Here is an 18,568-nt window from a genome sequence, read left to right on the forward strand (position 1 = left end):
CCACTGTACAGTTTTAAAAAGGCCCAAAACAGCAGTTTAAATAGATTGTATCAGTTTAAATAGATTGTATCTGTGTGGTGCTGCTGGATGATTCATTCAAATAAATCCAATGTAACATAAAACACAAACATAAGGAAAAGCTGATTTCTTGAGTTTTCCATTTGATAGTCCCACTTCACTATACTGTAGTATATGCAAGTTGCATGTATTTTGTACTGCGTACTAGTTTCTGCAGTAGGCAAAAGGTTAATCTTTCCCCTCTTTTGCTGCTTGAGTCTTTTTTGGTCTGTTACAGGCATGTCCAAAGTCCGGCCCGCGGGCCAATCACGGCCCGAGGTCAGATTTTATATGGCCCGCACCTTCTGTCTTAAAATGCATTATTTATGGCCCGCCAGCACAGTCAAAACGGAATGAATAAATCATACAAATTCAACATGCAATTCCTCTTTTTACCTCATGGTGGCAGCACCACTCTGTAACTGTCTGGCTGTTTGAAATTGGCTCTGACCCTTGACCTGTCCTGGCTACGGCAGGTAAAAAAAGGAAAGTCGATAATGAGGGCCGCCGCTTCCAGGAGAGCTGGAGATCGCAATATTTTTTTCACCGAAAACCGAAACAACTGTGTCTGCCTAATTAGTCATGAGACTGTTGCCTCGTTTAAGGAATATAATGTAAAGAGACACTACGAGACCAAACATGCTAATGCTACAACAAGCTATCAGAGCGACCGTGCTAGAAAAGTGAAGCAACTTTCACATTATCAAATCTGGCCCTCTTTGAAAAAAGTTTGGACACCCCTGTGGTAAAATAACAATGTCAGGAAGTAAAGTGACATTTTTTTATCAACCTGACAAAATTACGTTCTTGTGGGAAGAAAAGAAAAGAAAAGGCAACAATGTAACTTCTTTACATTCCAATAGAATGTAAAGAAGCTACATTGTATCAGAATGTAGCTTCTTTACATTCTATTAGAATGTAAAGAAGCTACAGTGTATAGAATGATTCTATTGAAGTTATTCCTTTTTTAAATGTTTTAGACGAGTCACTAATCACTTTAAAATAGTGATTATAGCTGATTTAACTTACAGACATGAGATTGATCTTCTCATGTCACTCTCTTTATACAATGATATAAATTCATCCCCGTTTTATCTACAAGGCTACTTGTATTGTTTAAAATAATGTCCGCAGGGACTGTTGGCCCTTGGGCATTTTCACATTATCAAATCTGGCCCTCTTTGAAAAAAGTTTGGACACCCCTGGTCTGTTATGACCAGTAGCATATGTTGCTAATGTTAGCTTATGTTAGCAAACGGATTCTTCTCCACTTCTTCTCTACCGTTACACAAAGCTTTAGCATTTAGCATCAATTTGCATTTACAGTTTGCCACAGCGTCTGCAAACAATGGCGACAGTGCTAACAGAGTCTTACCTGGGGGGGGGGGGGGGGGAAGGGGGGTGCACGAACTAAAAGGCAGGCCGGCCGGTCAGCTATGTCAACAAAGCAGAGAGAAACTCAGATTACAACACAAACAAAGGACAAGTGACTTAATTCTCTGCTCAGGTAGACATTACTTCGTTATATCTTTATATTACAAGCTGTTGTTTGATGCTATATAAACTCTCTGAATGTTGTACAGCAAACATTTAAAGTAATGAAAGCTGGCACTTATATGGACTTCAATAAACACAAAAGACCTTACATATAAAATGAAGGAGTAAACCAGAGTAAAGTTCTGTTATCTCTTTGAACCTTAGAAAAACGTTTAATGCAAATTTGTGCACATAAAACACATACATACAGTACAGTGCATACAGTAAGTATCATAAAGTATAAATGCTTTTAATGTTGTACATCTCATCTATTGTACCTCATAATAAACCGGTCCACAATGGACCGAATGCAAACTAACTGGACCACTTTGGCCAAAGCTGGATCCACAACAAGAGATAGTCTTCTGCACCCGCTCATGGCAAAAACTACATATGACGAAAACAACTGATGGAGCACATTTTGTAGTGTGATTAGAGCATTTGAGGCTGGTGTGTGTGTGTGTGTGTGTGTGTGTGTCCTACACAATAATACAGGAGATACAAGCTGTCCGGTTCATTTTGATACTAAGTAGAAAGCTCTGTGCAAGTCTGAGCTCAGGCAGGCGGTCCAATCTTAGCTTTTTGGGAATTTACTCCTCCTGGGGGGGGGGGGGGGGGGTGTAATCCATAGTAGCCTTTCCTCTATCAGTTCTTAACATTAATGCAGATACAAGAAGACATAGAAAGCTATTAAATGCACCCATGCTCTGAGGGCAGAACAATTAAGGAATGTCAGTTTGTGAGCTAATCTAATACAAAATACCGAAAAAAAAAAAAGAAGATTTTTGTTAAAGAAAGGGGGGCTGGTATATGGCATATAAAGTGTCAGGCAAACTCTGGTACACCAGCAGCTCATCTTAACTTCACCCCACACCTGAAAACAATGCAAAGAAAACACACCATATAAAACAAAATGTCTAATTAAAATATAAAAAACATGATCGAATGGAAACAATATCATATATCAAGTAGTCATAATATACAACAATACAATAAAATATAAATCAAACCTAAACAGGAATGTAGTTCTGGAAAAGTACCACTAGAGGTCAGCAAATATTCATGCTCAGATATCCAGTTATACATTTGAAATATTTATCTGCAATGACAAGTTTCTTCTGCTTGTGGACTTAACACTTGAAACAACTTACAGACCTTCACTCCTTTTCAGTTTAACCTCCTGTCAGCTCCACATAGCAGCAGCAGCAGCAGCGCTAAACACTTTATCAATTCAGCAAAATTCACTTAGTTACATTCTTGAAATGAAGTCTCACAGTATAAATGACAGTTGTTGTTGTTGTTGTTTTTTTTTTTTTTTTTTTATCTAACACTGACTTGTATGTGCACAGTGGTCTCAAATGTCTCACTGAATAACATCTTCGATCTTGACACCGTTACTGCATTGGGAGAAAAAAAAAAGTTTTCCCATGTATCGAAACTGACTCATGCAGTCATGAGAGACATCTTATTCCCAGCAAATTCTGGTGAAACACTTTCTCTAACGCTCCCGTAAAGAGTTTCGTTTTTTGAAGTTGCTGTCCACCTCTGTTGGTCAAAGTTCCCTTTGTTCATTTTTTTTTTTTTTTAGCAGACTTAATAATTCGTCTGTCCGGCTGCGGATCCCGTTCCAAGATCGCGTGTGTTTATTCCCGCGTCTGCAGCGTTTTGAATGTGTCCGTTCAGTCTCTGGGCAGGCACTCCTCCTCGGTGATGCCCTGAGCCTTGAGCTCCTCCAGGACGTTGTCCAAGTGGCCGGGGTCGGGGTAGCCGTGGCCCGTCAGGTTGGAGCCGAACTCCGTCTTGTGGTGCACCTCGTTCCAGATGACTGTATCCGACTCGCCCGTGGTGCTGGATGTACCCACAGAGAAAATGAGCCGGCGGTCCCATGCTACCAGAAGAAGCCTCAGAACCTGGACGAAGGGATGAAGAAAGGAAAGATGACGCTTCATCACAGATTCCAGTCACATTAACTTGAAAACATACAGGAAGTTCGACTGTAGGGAAGAGTTCTCATTTACCTTGCGTCCCTTCTCGCTGTCAGGGAGGTAGCAGTGTCTGGGGAACCCGCGGGCAGTGAAGGGTTTGCCTGGATTCGGGTGCTCTGGGCCCTAAACAGCAAGAGCAAAGTTTATCACATCATCCAAGCAAAATCCAATAACGCTTCCCTGTAGTCATCATTTAGAAGCTAGTGTTCATGCAAGCATGGGTAAGACTTTACCTGGATGCCAGGAGGGATGTTATAAATGATACGGACGGTTTTGCAGTCCGGGTGGCCCGGTAGCGAGTGGGGGATGACGTGGTACTCCATCTTGCCCGGGGGCTGGTTGCCGGTCTTGACTCCGTAGATGGTCTTGCAGGTGGGACACTGCAGGCTGCCGTCCTTGTTGCCGTTGTTGTACATTGCGACGAGGCATTGGAGGTGGTACTGGTGGCCGCACTGTGCGAGGCGGCCCACCGACTCGGCCCGGGAGATGCCGCCCACACCGGGGCCTTTGTAGCCTGATGGCCCGGCCAGGGCCTCCATGCAGATGGTGCAGTCCTGAGACGGGAAGACAAGTACGACTTATGACTTGCCCAGTCTGATACAGGCGTTTTAGGTTTAGTCAATTAAAACGGGTCTTTTCAAATTAACAAAATTAAAAAAACATCCAAAAAGGAGAGCTCACCTCCTCTGGGGGATTGCGGACTTTCTGAAGGTACCTCTTCACCACCTCCTCAGGGGTCTTTCCTATGAGACGGAAACACAGAATAAAACGATCTGTTTATGACCAGAATGCACACGATAGGTGCGACTGCATGAGGGTGAAAAAGCGCAAGCCGTCTTCATGGTCAAACCCACCTTTACGAGCCTGTTTCTTCGTGGTTTTGCGACAGCAGTGGCCCAGACCGGGGATGGGCTTGATGTCACTCTTGCTGACGGGTGGAGGATGGAGCACCAGCTTGGGAGGGCGGGTCAGGCAGACGGGAAGTCCTGCCGCGCTCATCAGGATGCCTGTAATGCCTGGATACAGCCAGCAGAGAGGGAATGTTAGACACTGTATTTGGGGTTTACTCAGTGAGCGAGGAGCTCTTTATCCAGGGAATCATCTATGTGAGGTCTGGTCAGGGGATTTACTAGTTCAATTTGGGGTTAAATGTCATTAAATGTGGCGTCTGTAGGATAGTAAATCAGTGAAAAGTAAAAGTTTATTTAAAGAGCTGGATGAAGTAAGATGCATCTTCAAAGTTTTGAAAGCGGACCTATTTTTAATTAAGCCCTTTTCATCGATTTAAATATAATGAGGGGGAAAAAAATGGTTGTATCAATGTATTTACCTGCCAGCGCAGGGTGTACAGGACTTGATCCATTCAGGTTCTTCACTGGAACAGTTGGTACTCTGAAAAACAGGAGAACCAACATATTAATCTACAGATTGCCGACACACTAAAAAGCAGACGTGCAACCGGCCTAGCCACCTCGGGCTAAATTCAATGCATCAGACGAGTCACATGTAAACAGGTGGAATGGCACAGAGAATATTCCAGCTTCTAGTTCACTCAACGTCAGCAGGCTAAAGAGCTTTTGCCGAGTCATGTCGAGAAACAAACAGATGCTGCTCATCACGACTTGACTTACTGTCCTATAATTACCAGGTACCTCCTGCTCTGTAAGGCTTAAGATTAGCATCGTGTGTACGGCAGCATTATCGACAACGGGCACGTGGCAAATGTCTTATTTTTTTCTATTCGCTATTTTTCAAGATGAAAGGAAGTCACTTTCCACTTAAAATCAGGAGGTCAAACTAATTAAAGAGCACAAGGATGCACTCCTTATATCTGCTTAACAAAAATATTTCTGACAGCAGTAAAGAAACCTTTATCTAACTGTAAAGCAACTGTCTGTCTGTCTGTCTGTGTGTTCTTCGCGTATCTCAAGAGCCGCTCATCCGATCTACTTCACACTTGGCGGGTGTATTGCTGGGGATCCAATGGGGTGCTTTATTCAATTTGGTAGAATTTGGACACGCAACACGTTCAATATGAATAAACTTTGAATAAACAAGCTTGCAGCTCTGTGTGGAAGCAGGGGGCGGAGCCTCAGGGGTCTGCGGGCAGCAGACTGTTAGGTTAACACTGTGGGTTCACTGAAATATGCAAAGCGATGGGCGATTTCAAGGCACCCCGTAGGTGGCAGCACATTTCCAGACAGGCGTTATTTGGATAAACTGACCACGCACTGGGAATCTAAACAGTTACTATATCGAATGAAAACATTAAAACTTAATAAAGTGCGATTCTCCAGAAAGCAGAGGGCAGCACCGCAGGCCGAGCATTCTGCCGGTTCTGAACAGGCATGTTTTGAAGGGTACTAGTTTTAATCAGATGTCAAACCATCCTTCACCACTGCTGTACTGCATCTCTGCTCATCAATAGGCAAAACACACATGTAAACCGCACGATAACCGTCACTACTACTATCCAGAGGCGTGTACTTACGGTGTGCCAATTCTGATAATAGTCTTTTTTTTTTTTTTAACTCAAGATTTTCCAGCAATACTTTCTACTCGTCGCAGTATTTGACTTCCTCCGGCACTCGTCTGTCCCTGTCTCTCTCTTTCTCTGTTTGTGTGCGGCTGTCAGGTCTCCTTTTATAGGGATTATCCACCTGTTTCCATCTGTTGACCAAACTCTGGGCCAGAGATCCGTCACAAGCGGGGATTACCTTTTTTCGGTTACCATGTCACACTGCCAGGCCGCCATAAGGCCGCCAGACACGAGCACATACGACTAATTGAAGTACGAACAAACTGCCACTGGATGGATAGCACACCTGCTGTCACAAAATCCTAACCTAAGATTTGGGCGGGATGATTTGAACACATTAATGAAAGCTATCCATTGAAGTTGCCCTCTGAACTCACTGCGCTCTCTTTTACTGTAGCGGTAATGTTTACAACCCACAGACCCTATTGATTAATGCGAACAAATAAAGAAGGCCAATCAAATAGAAGAGCTACATTTATGTGTTTTTGGTGTTTGGGGGCCGTTGCTCCTCGACTACCGAGTGGAGATATTTGCATCAATCTATTTATCTTTTATGTATTTTATTCATTCTATTTTTTCTCACAAAGACAGCCCACCCTTTATTTATTCATTTGTTGTCATTCATTTTATTTTATGTGTGTGGGTTGTTCCTTTTTTCAGTCTGTCCTGCTGTTCCTCTATTTTTGCCATTTAGTCTCTCCTCTTGATTTGTGCAATGGGAAAGATATGCATAAATACATATTTTTAAAAACTCTCCCTAGAAATCTTTTACTGTGTCTTTCACCACATATGTAATTTGTATTTAATTACAGTTCATTTAACTTTGTTTTCACTGATGTTTGTTTTTGTATTTCTACAAAATTCATACTGTGGTGTATTATTTGACAGTTGAAGCTTGTGTTCTGGCAGCAACAACATATTTTAGCACAGTGTTTTCATGAGCTGGAAGATCCTATAAATGATGCAACCGTGACACAGTGAAACTTACAGTCAAGAGTTACTGAATTGTACAGTACCGGACAATCTGCTTACTGTGACACACAGTCACAGAGACGCGCTGGCTGACTGGGTCAAACCTGAGCATAATAAGCTGACTGACATTGGTGTGTCATATGATAAAACAGATCAAAGGACGGCGAAGGAAAAGCAGAGAAAGGATGGGAAACAAGTGTCGATTGGTCACGTTTCTTTAATCCCGGCTAATCTAGTGGCATTAGAGCAACCTCCATCTGGACCGCTGGATGACGGGAACACAAGCCGCCAGCATGTGGCAACACACACACACACACACACTTTGCAGTGTAGGTTTTGTGACATTGACACGCTTGCAGAAATCAAACCCAGTGCAGTGAGAGGAGAAAGCATCACAACAGGTGTGTGGACCAAAGGCCACTCTCATCACTGAGACCATCTGTGACGTTAGCGACCCCTCGGAACACTTCACTTGGAAACCATCTGCTCCACTTCAGGCAAGCTCTTGCAATGATATAGCAACAACAAATGTTGTACTTTTAAAAATATATATATTCCAACTTGGAATCATAATAAAGTCTAAACTTTTGATATTATCGTTAGTATACATTTTTTATGTATCTCACTTCCTCATTTAGTTGCTTGTTTGTGTTGACATGCGTCTCACGGCGATTTGTAGTTTGTTTTTCAATGCGTCATTTTGGATGTCGTGTATATATTCTAGCTCTTTAAGGTTTCTTATCTGCATTCTGTATCCTGTACATCCTTTTCGCTGCTGTGACACTTTGGTTTATCTGTATATTAAAGCCTTAATATAACACTGAGCTATTGATTCTGAGGAATATAATGATTTTTTTGTTTTGTTTTTTTGCCTTCCCCACTTCCTACCCTGTTACGTCCGGTGCCCTTGCTCGGACCACACCCATCTTCAAACTCTGCCTTCATTTTGATCTTTACACACCTGTTTTGCTCGGTTGGGACGCTACCACGGGGACAAAATCTGTCCTGAAGGACAGAATTATAAACAGCTGGCAAAGTCCTAAAAACTCTTCTGTGGTAGCTCCTGCTACAGCAGGTGTGTCCGCTGAGTTTTGCCCTCGAAAAACTGTAAGTTAAACATCAGTTACACCAAATGAGAAGTGGAGAACCTGCAGAATAGGCAAACTGCTAAAACATTATATCAACTGATGAAGGCAATGCTTCAAAGGGTCAATTGTTTTCTTCATTAAATTACTCAATACATAAATGTGAGCCTAATTAGCTTCACGTACTGAGCTCTACCACTGGGTCCACCAGCTTAAGGAGCCCCTTCCCTCCTCTGCTCCGGTACCCGTGTGGTGCCAGTTAGAATTTGGGGATAAAGCAATAAGGCGATGACAGCAGGGGCACTGAGTGGCGCTAAGAGCAAATAGAGGGAGAGAAGAAGAGCGAACGTCGGAGGGGTGAGCAGAGAATCCCCGGCCGATGGGACCAGAGAGAGACTCTTCTTGATCTGTGACGTTGGCTGTTTTAGCAGCAGCAGCAGCAGCAGGTGCTCTCACCCGATAGGTTGAAAGAATGGGTCGGTCACACAGCTCACCCAACACAAAAAACAGATTACTGGCGCAGGAATATTAAGCCTGTGGTGTTTGGTATTAATCCGAGGCTTAGCTGGATAGCTAATGCGAGGATTCAGAGAGTTGGGATTCTCTACTGGGGCAATGTTGGGTTTGCTCACACGGAAATGTGGTCTTTTTTAAATTGATTTGTTATTCACAGTACAAGCAGCTCCGTGCAGATCATGCCAACGTGACTGCATGCGTTTGATTCACTTCTCACAACTGCAAAACAAGTGAAATCTAGAGCACCCCAGAAACGTCGCTGTCAGAAATGTTATAAAAAGAAAGGCTATAATTGGATTCTGTTGCTAAAATTCGTAGGACGCTCACAGCGAGGCGTCAAAGGAGAACCAGCTGCACAACTGACAGGAATGATAAAATGATGAAGGAACAGCAGTGCTCTTGGTCCTCGAGTCTTCCCGTAACCTCTTTCCAACCTCGACCCCAGACATCTTGCTAATCAGCGGCCTCTGGCTATGACACCTGGACACTGTGATGGATTTCATTCATTAACACTGATGCCAACGACTGTTGTGTTTTTAGACATATAAGAATATTCTGCTCTGAATATTTATTTGTGTCTGATGTGGATTTTCTACAAAAAAAAAACCCATCGCATTTATTTAAATAAAATCCTTCGCATTTGATTCGACCGCTAAAAGGTGGGCGGGCTCAGAAAAACCTCAATATTTTTGTCGACATTGCGCTCAAACTCAAGGAGAAGTCTCCCGTACAGGAACGCCACTGATGGGAAAATCAAGCGTTCCATATCGATGGGGACATCCCAGATGTTACACACCAGTTCGAGATGTGGTTTGCGAAGCAAAACTGTCTTTTTTTTTTTACAATCAGCCCAAGTTTCAAAAGTGACAGACACACACACACACACACACACACAAAGCATTTCCAGGCTTTTCAGATTTCTTGAGGCCCTGAGCGACAAATTGTTTGCATGAAAAAGGATATACAAACTACGTACTGTACGTCCGTGTGTACGAGTGTGCAAAGTAAATCTGTCATTAAGCGGTTGCGTGGCGAATGTCTGGAATGCGAAACACTTGCTGGGAGCTCGTTCCGCGTGAATGCACGTCCGAATACCCGATGGACTTTTGTCACAAAGATGAAAGGCTCACGAATGCTACTGAGCGCTGATGTCAGACACTGTGTAATGAGGGCTTCGAACAAATTAGAGAGCAACTGTCTGAATTGTCTTACATTTCTTGTTCAGTTGGTCTCGTTTGGCTTCATATACAGTATATTGATGAGGGATGTGGTGCTTGAGAGGATGTCGTTGGAATGTCCCATCAAACATTAAACAATAAGTGTCAGTATAATAATATTGATGATAGCAGCTTTAATCTAATCATGTGTCTAATGACATTGCCTTACTGTCAATGAATTAACTTTATTTCCAGAAGTTTCCTTTCCTTTTCTTGGACAATAGAACCTCATTGACTGTAAAAGAATATTTTGACCAAACTGATGTACCACTGCAGTGGTTGTGTACTCACCCAGAGGCAATGAGGGCACGCGACTGAGCCATGGCTATACGCTGCAGCGCAGGTCGGCTCAGCCCCGCTAGGCTGGACCGGGGCGGCAGAGGGGCTGCGCAGGCAGCGGCACCGGACAAAGACACTGGACCCAGGACGCGGGCCGAAGGCGACGGCGTGCAGGTGGAGGCAGTCGTGGAGATTAGAGGCAGGCCCGGAGCGGGCGCTGCAGGGGCGGAACAGGGGGCGGAGAGGGAGGACGAGGTGGAGGGGTGAGGGGGAGAGGTGACCGCAGACGAGAGGGCGGTGGAGGACGGAGTGGGAGGCGGTGGAGGAGGGGGGAGAGCTGGAGGAGGGGGTCGGGTGGAGGAGATGGAGAGGGCACCGGTGGCCGAGCTGAGGAGGGAAAGAGAGTGGGGGAAGCCTCCTCCGTAACCGAGGCTGGCGCCGCCAAAACCACCGCCGCCCATGAAACCTACACCTCCTGCACCACCCATACCACCCACACTGAAGCCACCTGTCGCCCCGACTATGGACGTCCTGTGGGGGGAGTAAGACCGAGACAGGGAAGGAGGTCGAGGGAGGGTTAGTGAGTACGACCCTCCTGGGACCGGGTAACTACTGATTTTGGGACTAGGTGGTTTGGTCTGTGGCGGTCTCCGACCCAGAGTGTGAGCGGACATGGCGCCCGCTTTGACGCTCAGCACCAACATGCACTGCTGACAAGCGCACGGCTGTCCCAGGGACGTGATGGCTGAGGCCGGGAGCGCCCCGCTGGGGTACGCGCTCCCGTTTCCAGTCCCGCCGCTGCTCATCCGTATCCCCATGCCCACTCCGGATACGTCCACGCCGAGCAGTCCTCCGTGGCTGGGCATGGACATGGGCCCCCAGGCGTGGTGGGATTTGGGCAGGGGCCCGGACACCAGCGGGTAGGCCAGGTCGGAGCGGCGCTGGATGCGCCGGCAGCGCTGCGTCTGCCCGTTGATTTGGGTCATGCTCTCAAAGTCAATGAGGTAGCAGAAACCCAGCGGCGCCAGGTCCAGCCAGGGCTGCTGGCGATCGCGCGCTGCCTGGATGGCGATGCCCACCGCCGTGTCGTACGCCGTCCAACTGCCAGCGTCGTTCTCCCACTCCCACAACCAGCCCTGGCCCGGCGCTGAGGTGGGGTCGTAGAAGCTACGTCGTACCGGTCGAAGGGTACCTGAGGCAGGGATTAGGAGGTCAGAACAATGCAAAAGACTAATGCACAGTGTTTGGATTTTGACAAGGCGCAACAGCTGTTAGCAATACAGTCATATTGCATTTGGACTAAATCTGTGAAAAGCACTTTGGACAGATTCACTGAGGAGTGACGAGAGGTGGCTGCAATAGGAGGTAAGAGACTGGCTGTGGTACTATTTACCGCAGACAAGTAGATTGCAACCCTAACAAATTCAACATGTTTGTGTTTGCTCGCTAAGAATTTGGGCAAACAGGTTGCCCCTGGTAACAGCACACGGTGTTCTGAATTCTGATTGGCTGGCAGCCTCGATCCGACCTAAAAGCTGGCTGTGTTTGCTTTCCCAGGGTGTCCAGAGAAACTCTACAGAGCCTCCGTGCGCCGTAAAGCCTCCACACATCAAATCCTGTGTCTGAAACGCAAGAAGGGGGCGCAAAGAATTTTCTGGAGGATGAGAGTGAGCTTGAATCCACAAGTGTGAGATTAAATCTTTTTGGGGATCACAAGGCAATGTTGTCAGAAATGTCCCGTAGTATTGTTACAACCAAGCATTTTAAATACATGTAGGATCAAACATATGACGTGGAAGCAAAACATCTCTGATGCCCCCTGAAAAAACAACAAAAATAATCTCATATCACAAAAAACAAATCATGTAAAAACAATTCCTAAAAAAACGTATTTGGAACATACAGTTTGTGTGGCACAGTCTGCTCAGACATTTAACAAGGCAACAAGGGGGTTCATTCATGAGACCTGCTTCCATCGAACCCATTTCACCAATGACCTCAGACTCCTGAAATTCTTCCCCACCCTTCTCTCTCCCCCGTCTCTCCCCCCTCTCCTCCTCCTCCTCCTCCTCCTCCTCCTCCTCGTCGTCTCCTATTTAGACTGGGGCACCCTGTCTGCCTCCCCCCAATTCAGCTTCTGCTGGGTTTTGGAAAACAAACTTCACAAAGGCTTTTGTCAGCCAATGTTTAGAGAGAGAGAGGGAAATGTTGGCTTCTCTGCCAAAGTAAGACGCCTGACAACTGACAACTCCCTGCTTTGTCTTACTGCCTCTCTCTCTTGTGAAGCTTTGACTTGTGAAAGATGGTTTATTATGCCCGTATTCTGCTATTAAAGACAGTGGTGCTGATGACAGTAAAAAAAAAATGTGGTGGCTGTGACTGGACACTTCAGCTGCTACTGTGGCCTATGTGCCGGTTGCAAAACACACACATTCCCAACCAGTATGACTCACTTCAACCAAACCCCACACCTTTCAGAATCGCAGACAGCATCTCTGCCTCACCTTTAAATGAAATGTCACATAATACAGAAAAGGTGTAACCTATAAGGAGGCTCGAATTGGGAATCTAAATTGATCAAAAAAAAAGAATGGCATAGTCATTGCTGCAGGAAAAATGAGAAGCCACTTGGCAACAAAACCAACCAGGGCATCAACTTCTGGAGCAGAATCAACACCAGGGCTTGCAAAGATATAAAGTAGACACACATGAGCAAAATAAAAAATGTAAAATAATTTTTTTTTAAAAAGGCCTCCACCTCAGGCCCGGCCGCGCCGTTACAACCTAACGCCCCGCGCGCCTCTCTGCCGTCTCACCTGTGTCTTGTCGGAACTGGTGCATGGAATGCAAGTCGATGATGTAGGGCGAGAGGCGAGAGTCCACCTGGCCGAGGACGACACTACCACACCGCGGGTCGCTCCGGATGACTGCCTCGATGTGATGACAGACAGCCGGGCTGTAGGGCCGCCAGCGTCCGTGCTCGTTCAGCCATTCCCATACCACCACGGCGGATGCTAGTAACATCCTACTCCTGCAGAGGGGAGGGGAGGGGAGGGGAGGGAGAAAAAAATAATAATAAAACTGACAAATACGTATAGGCAAAAAAACGCGAGGATGATTGGGCGTTTAAAGGCAACCTGCTGCCGCTCCACCGTGCATCCCTGCGCACAGCGGCGCTGCATCCATCTTGGACAGTTTGCAAGCCAGATGTGTTTCTCTGTGAATATAAATATATATATATATATCTGTTTTGTGCCCATGACACGACATGCAAACTGTACCTTCCATGTTTGTAGTTTCGGTTATGCAGCAATTAGTAGGTCCTTTAATCACACGGCGAGGGTACAGTGAGTTTCAGACGCGCCGAGAAGCTTGATGCAGGATGGTTGCATTTTTACTCCCTATGCAGATGAGTGACGTCTACTGAAATCATTTCTCCGGCACAATCAAGTTAGGGTGAGAGGAGAAAATGCAACTTGGATGCTCACGGTGGTGCAGCACTCCTGAAGTAGGTTACTGTGGCAGAATGGCTCTGATCGTGCAGTGCTAGGTTTTTGCACTTGTTTTTTTTTATACTAGATCTGTGCCTGTCGGTGAGGGAGGATCAGATTCCTGCAAGCAAATGATTGACATATTTACCGGGTTAGATGGGCTCCGTGTCTCCGGTCAGATCACAGAACAGTTTGGGTGCTTTAGTAGCCTAATGGTCCATCTGTCACTGTGAGAATGTCTTCAGTCTTGAGGTAAAAATCCCGGATTTCTGTTTACATAATTGCTTTGAGAAAGGTGTCACTGCACACAGTTGTGTTTACTTTGACTCTGGCATACTTCCATGATGTGGCTCTCACCCACCACTGGAGATAATTTGGCCGGTGAAAAATAAATGTTTGACACTCGCATGCACTTGCGTAAACACTCCCACACACACACACACACACACACACACGCTCCTGGAAGATCTCCAACGTCCAATCCGATTTAAGCCAGCGCTCCGTCTGGCCAATCACGAACATGTCCCATCTCACGCGCACATTGTACACTTCACAGTATAAACTGTTGAAATGTTGTTGTATTTGTTATAATTAATATAACAGCTTTAAGACATGTATATTGTCTTATGATATGTTGTAAAGTATAGTTAACCTGGAGAAAGTCGTAAAAGTATGGAGATGCCGGGGATTGAACCCGGGACCTCATACATGCGAAGCACGCGCTCTACCACTGAGCTACATCCCCATTGATCGCTTTCATTGAAGACAATTGCTGTTTTGATCTATTAACGTATTCAATGCAGTCGTATAATCGGTAAAATAGTAGTAACAGGATAGTACATAGGTAAAGAAAAGACCAATTTATGGATTTTGTTGGTGTACAACGACTCAAAATGAAAAGTAGAATATTTTGCTAACAAAAACGACCATGAAGTGCGTTAAAATACGTTTGTACAGGGAAGTAAGTCAAATAATGTACATGTATGACAATGGTTTTGAGTTTAAAGTAACATTATTGCATTTTCATTTCATGGTATCATCATTCTATCCTTCAACAAAGAAGAGATATACAGAGCTTAATCTTATAGTTTTGCAGTACATTCAACATTCTGATCTATGTTTACTTCACATTAGGCCACAATGTAACTCTCATGCAATATGAAATGTCACTTGATGGAAAGTTTGACTCCCACCTACATTAATATGAGTCCCGCCGCAACCAAAGAATTTACTGTTGATATTCTGCCTTCTTAGTTTATCACTATACCATCAATCCACATTTGAGAAGCTGGGACCATCTAAATTTAGTACATTTTTTGCCTAAAAAATGATTAAAATCTTCTGTGGATCGCTCAATCAATCAATCAATTTACTAATGTTTCAGCTCTACAAATGATATCAACAACAATACAAACACAGTCAAATCCATTTTTGTTTTTCTGTTTTTAATTTGCATGTAAATTAGAAATAAACATTCAAAGTTATAAAAACACACGAGTCCACAATAAACAGCATGCAATAGAAATGATACAAAGTTTGATTTGAACCGTTTTATAGGTCAAATTTCACACACACATTCAAAATGCAATCCATTTGTTCTCCTGCATATTTATAACAGCTTCATCCACCCATCACATTTTTATCCTGATGCCTCAACAGGAAGTGAAATAAAGACAAGCCCGGTAGCTACCAGTGAGGACAATGTCTTCAGCGGTGAGCGGTTTATAGGGTGATTCCAGTATTTTAGACTGCTTAATGACACAAAGAGTTCATTTTTTGTTTTGGAAGTGTGCAACAGCATTTACACCTTCATGTTAGGAAATCAAATTTACAGAGAATATATTTCAACATCTAATTAGGGAGACTTGGCCTCAGTATGATATTACTTCTGAAGCCTCCCTTGTAATTTAACTTTTTTGTATTTATTCTGTTCTCACAGTGCAGTCACATCACTGTCTAAGGCCATACCTCCCTGTTCCCCAGACCAGATGGCACTTCCAGAGAACTGCTTTAGATCTATCGACAATCCAGCACCCCCTCTTACTTGACCTGTACCTTCCCCATCTCCCACCTTCTCCCCCACCTCTCCCTCATCCTCCGCCTGATCCATTAGTCTGTCTTGCTCATCTGCCTCCGAGCACTCCACACTTGAGTTGTCACCTCCTCCTCCCTTTGCCCCAACAGACTGCTCCTCCTCCTCCTCCTCCTCCTGGTCGTCTCCCTCGCTATCACTCCCCTGGCTACCACCCTCCTCCACCTGTCCCTCCTCATCTTGGACTTCCTGCATCTCCTCTCCATCCTCATCAGCATCACTTTGAGGCCACAGCTGGACTCCGAGACGTGTCTCCAGAGCTAACGCTGCACCTCTCACCCGGTCCCTGACCCCTCCTTCCTTATACACCATGCGCCGCACGGTGTATTCTCCATTGGCCTCCCTGTTCAACCGCATGTACAAGAAGAACAGCAACACAATCAGACCTAGTAGACAGAATAAGAGGATCAGCACGGTCGGAGTGGACGATACATATGTGATGTCCTCAGAGTTAGTCATGCCTGAAGTGAAGAGAGAGAGAGAGAGGGTGTTACAATGGCCACACATTGGGATTTATTCATTTCTTTGAATATGTTTGTACTCAGTGGCCCTGTCTCTTGAACAAATAGTCAGAATTTCACATTTTTCCATGAAGCTAACAAAATGTCACCGGAGGAAATATGAAACAGGTTGACACGGATGCTGAACATTATGTGGACTGTTTCAACTCGGTCTCAATCCACGGCTAAATCCTTTCCAAGAGCACCAGAAGTCATCTCATTCAAGCTGTAGACAAAACTGACACAGATTAGATTTAGAAATGTACTTTACCTCCTTAGAGTGGAGTAGAAAAATCCCTCTGGCTTGGAGTCACAGCTACAGGCAGAATTTAGAAGTCAAACTCCTTGTACTTTAAAGCAATTGTGAAGTTCTCATCAGAAGGAGATCCATTGGTTGATTTATATTAAGGATCTAGAAAAAAAGAAAATTAGAAGACTTAATAGTGGTGCATGGTGCTTCCAGCTAAACCATCAGATGGCTTCACATACAACATTACCCATTCACTTCAATTGTTGTGGCATTTGTGGTTTAACTGACCAAAGAAATGCCAATAATACTACTTTAAAAAGCTGCAGAAGCTGTTCAATGTGAACGTAACATTTTTTTTTTTCAATACTGACATCTAATCCAGACACAATTACAACCACGGAGTTATCATTTGGGCTGGCTAACACGTCACCAAAGGCTCATAATTGCAATATAGAAACGTACATTGGAGATGTGACAGGAAGTCTGTATTGCCTTTATCTTATGTGACTGTGAACTGGCTGTGCTGGGGTGGCAGGAAGCGAGCAGACCGCTCGCAGCGTTGCTGGTTTCCTGTCAAAAGGATATTTGAACAGCATCAGTCAGCCTGTCATGGGTGGAAACTTTTTTTTAGTCTCGGTTAATTCGACTCCTAGAGATCAGGCAGAGTTGCAACATCATGTTGAAAGAAAACATTTAAATACGAATGTGAAATAAGTAAATGTAGGCTACTTAACATGGATTTACAGCTGAAATGCACGAGGATAATTTGTGGTAAATTACTGCCTGAAATACTGTAACCATTTAAAAGATAAAGCACATTCAGTTAAATATTTAATCTGAACTCAACAAATATTAATATATAAAGCTGTAATTAAATAGAGAAGAGATCACATCATGATTAATTAAGAATATACAAAATGTGTGCAGCAAAAATGAGTTCAGATAATGTTCAAAATATTTTTTTAAAGGTTATAAATAAACTGTAAAGAACTTACCCAAGTTGTGATGAGAAGATAAAGTTTGAGGTGTTTGACGAACGGGAACGCTGCTAAGAGACTGACTGGTGTCTTCCTTTCTAATTTTGAACTGTGCGACAGCGTGTGTGTGTGTGTGGAGGAGATAATAAAAACGAGAGAGGGGCTGATGCATGAAATGTGGTGAAGAAAGTTTGCTGCAGCCCTTTAAGGTAGGAGGAGGCTGGAGGGGGTGAGGACACAGATTAAAGAAAAAATCAAGCACAGAGAGCATAAGAAAATGTGCAATTATTTATGAAAAGAGGAAGACTTTTGTTATTTTCTCCCTGCAAAGTTGACTTTCGGTTTGCAGCACAGCTGCAGATTACATTATGCAGCAAATATCAAGTGCATTTTAAAACATTTCCTCTTCACTGACTAGAAGTCACAGGAAATACATGATACAGTAGGTTTATTTCCTGTTACACATTTCAACTATTGGTGGGTTGTCGATTACAGCCCAACTACACAAAGGGCAGCTGAGGTCAACATGATGCCATGCTTTGTTAAAAAATCGTACCATTCAAATTTGACTTACTTTTTAAAGTAGAATTTAAGTATTTTTGATCTTACACTGGAAAACTGGAGTCTAAACGTGTTATGTGAGCCCAAGACAACCCAAAAACTAAACCATGATCCAGATAAGTCTTTTTGATTTACACAAAAAAATATAAAGGTTTTTAATCTACACTACCGATTTAAACTAAGAACACGAAGAGCACAGCTTCGTAAAGTGAAACAAGAAGACCACATCCTGTTTTCTCTCTGGAGGCCAGGCAGCCACAACACCGACACCCAACAAAGGCAGTCACATCAAATCAGTACAGTCATTTTACACCATATACTCAGTGAGAGATCGGTGTTAAAAATAACAGTATTAAAGTGTTATCAAATGTTTTATTTATTTGTTTTGAATTATGAGATGAAAAAAATCACGACAGTCTTATTTCTCTGCTTTATTTAATGGCGGTGTGGGTATATTTCCGTTCTTGTGTCTTTTGATGCCAAACATGGTTATAGAGTTCTATACTTCTAC

General features: G+C 44.0%; 2 protein-coding genes and 1 non-coding gene across 4 annotated transcripts; all 3 read right to left on the bottom strand.

Moving 5' to 3' along the window:
- Window positions 1–1,729: 1,729 nt before the first annotated feature.
- dtx4a (deltex 4, E3 ubiquitin ligase a) lies at window positions 1,730–14,052 on the bottom strand. Of its 2 annotated transcripts, none has more exons than XM_076112426.1 (9): window positions 13,826–14,052; window positions 13,003–13,217; window positions 10,199–11,378; window positions 4,909–4,970; window positions 4,433–4,594; window positions 4,260–4,321; window positions 3,812–4,132; window positions 3,612–3,701; window positions 1,730–3,503 (listed from the first exon to the last, which is right to left on the bottom strand). In XM_076112426.1, the coding sequence occupies exons 2-9, from the start codon at window positions 13,208–13,210 to the stop codon at window positions 3,273–3,275; spliced, it is 2,316 nt and encodes a 771-aa protein (XP_075968541.1). In that variant the 5' UTR covers window positions 13,211–13,217; window positions 13,826–14,052; the 3' UTR covers window positions 1,730–3,272. The 2 variants fall into 2 exon arrangements, with proteins under 2 accessions (XP_075968541.1, XP_075968540.1); XM_076112425.1 differs by having other exon boundaries at window positions 13,468–14,052.
- A 298-nt stretch (window positions 14,053–14,350) lies between these two features.
- Window positions 14,351–14,422, bottom strand: trnaa-cgc (transfer RNA alanine (anticodon CGC)). Its single transcript has one exon. It is a non-coding gene; the product is annotated as a tRNA-Ala (tRNA).
- A 679-nt stretch (window positions 14,423–15,101) lies between these two features.
- On the bottom strand, window positions 15,102–17,672 carry LOC142971673 (uncharacterized). Its single transcript, XM_076112289.1, has 4 exons — window positions 17,515–17,672; window positions 16,982–17,089; window positions 16,541–16,681; window positions 15,102–16,230 (listed from the first exon to the last, which is right to left on the bottom strand). The coding sequence occupies exon 4, from the start codon at window positions 16,226–16,228 to the stop codon at window positions 15,611–15,613; it is 618 nt and encodes a 205-aa protein (XP_075968404.1). The 5' UTR covers window positions 16,229–16,230; window positions 16,541–16,681; window positions 16,982–17,089; window positions 17,515–17,672; the 3' UTR covers window positions 15,102–15,610.
- Window positions 17,673–18,568: the final 896 nt, after the last annotated feature.

This window comes from Anarhichas minor, unplaced genomic scaffold (assembly GCF_050575085.1).
Source record: "Anarhichas minor isolate MPS153535 unplaced genomic scaffold, ASM5057508v1 ptg000049l, whole genome shotgun sequence".
NCBI lineage: Eukaryota > Metazoa > Chordata > Actinopteri > Perciformes > Anarhichadidae > Anarhichas > Anarhichas minor.

Excerpts from the sequence above, each read along its gene's own strand:
- dtx4a (XM_076112426.1), bottom strand. The coding sequence starts at position 13,210 with ATGTTACTAGCATCCGCCGTGGTGGTATGGGAATGGCTGAACGAGCAC. Across the intron at positions 11,379-13,002 it reads CCAGTTCCGACAAGACACAG|GTACCCTTCGACCGGTACGA; the intron begins GTGAGACGGCAG and ends TCCCTGCCTCAG. Across the intron at positions 4,595-4,908 it reads TGTACACCCTGCGCTGGCAG|GCATTACAGGCATCCTGATG; the intron begins GTAAATACATTG and ends GGCTGTATCCAG.
- LOC142971673 (XM_076112289.1), bottom strand. The coding sequence starts at position 16,228 with ATGACTAACTCTGAGGACATCACATATGTATCGTCCACTCCGACCGTG.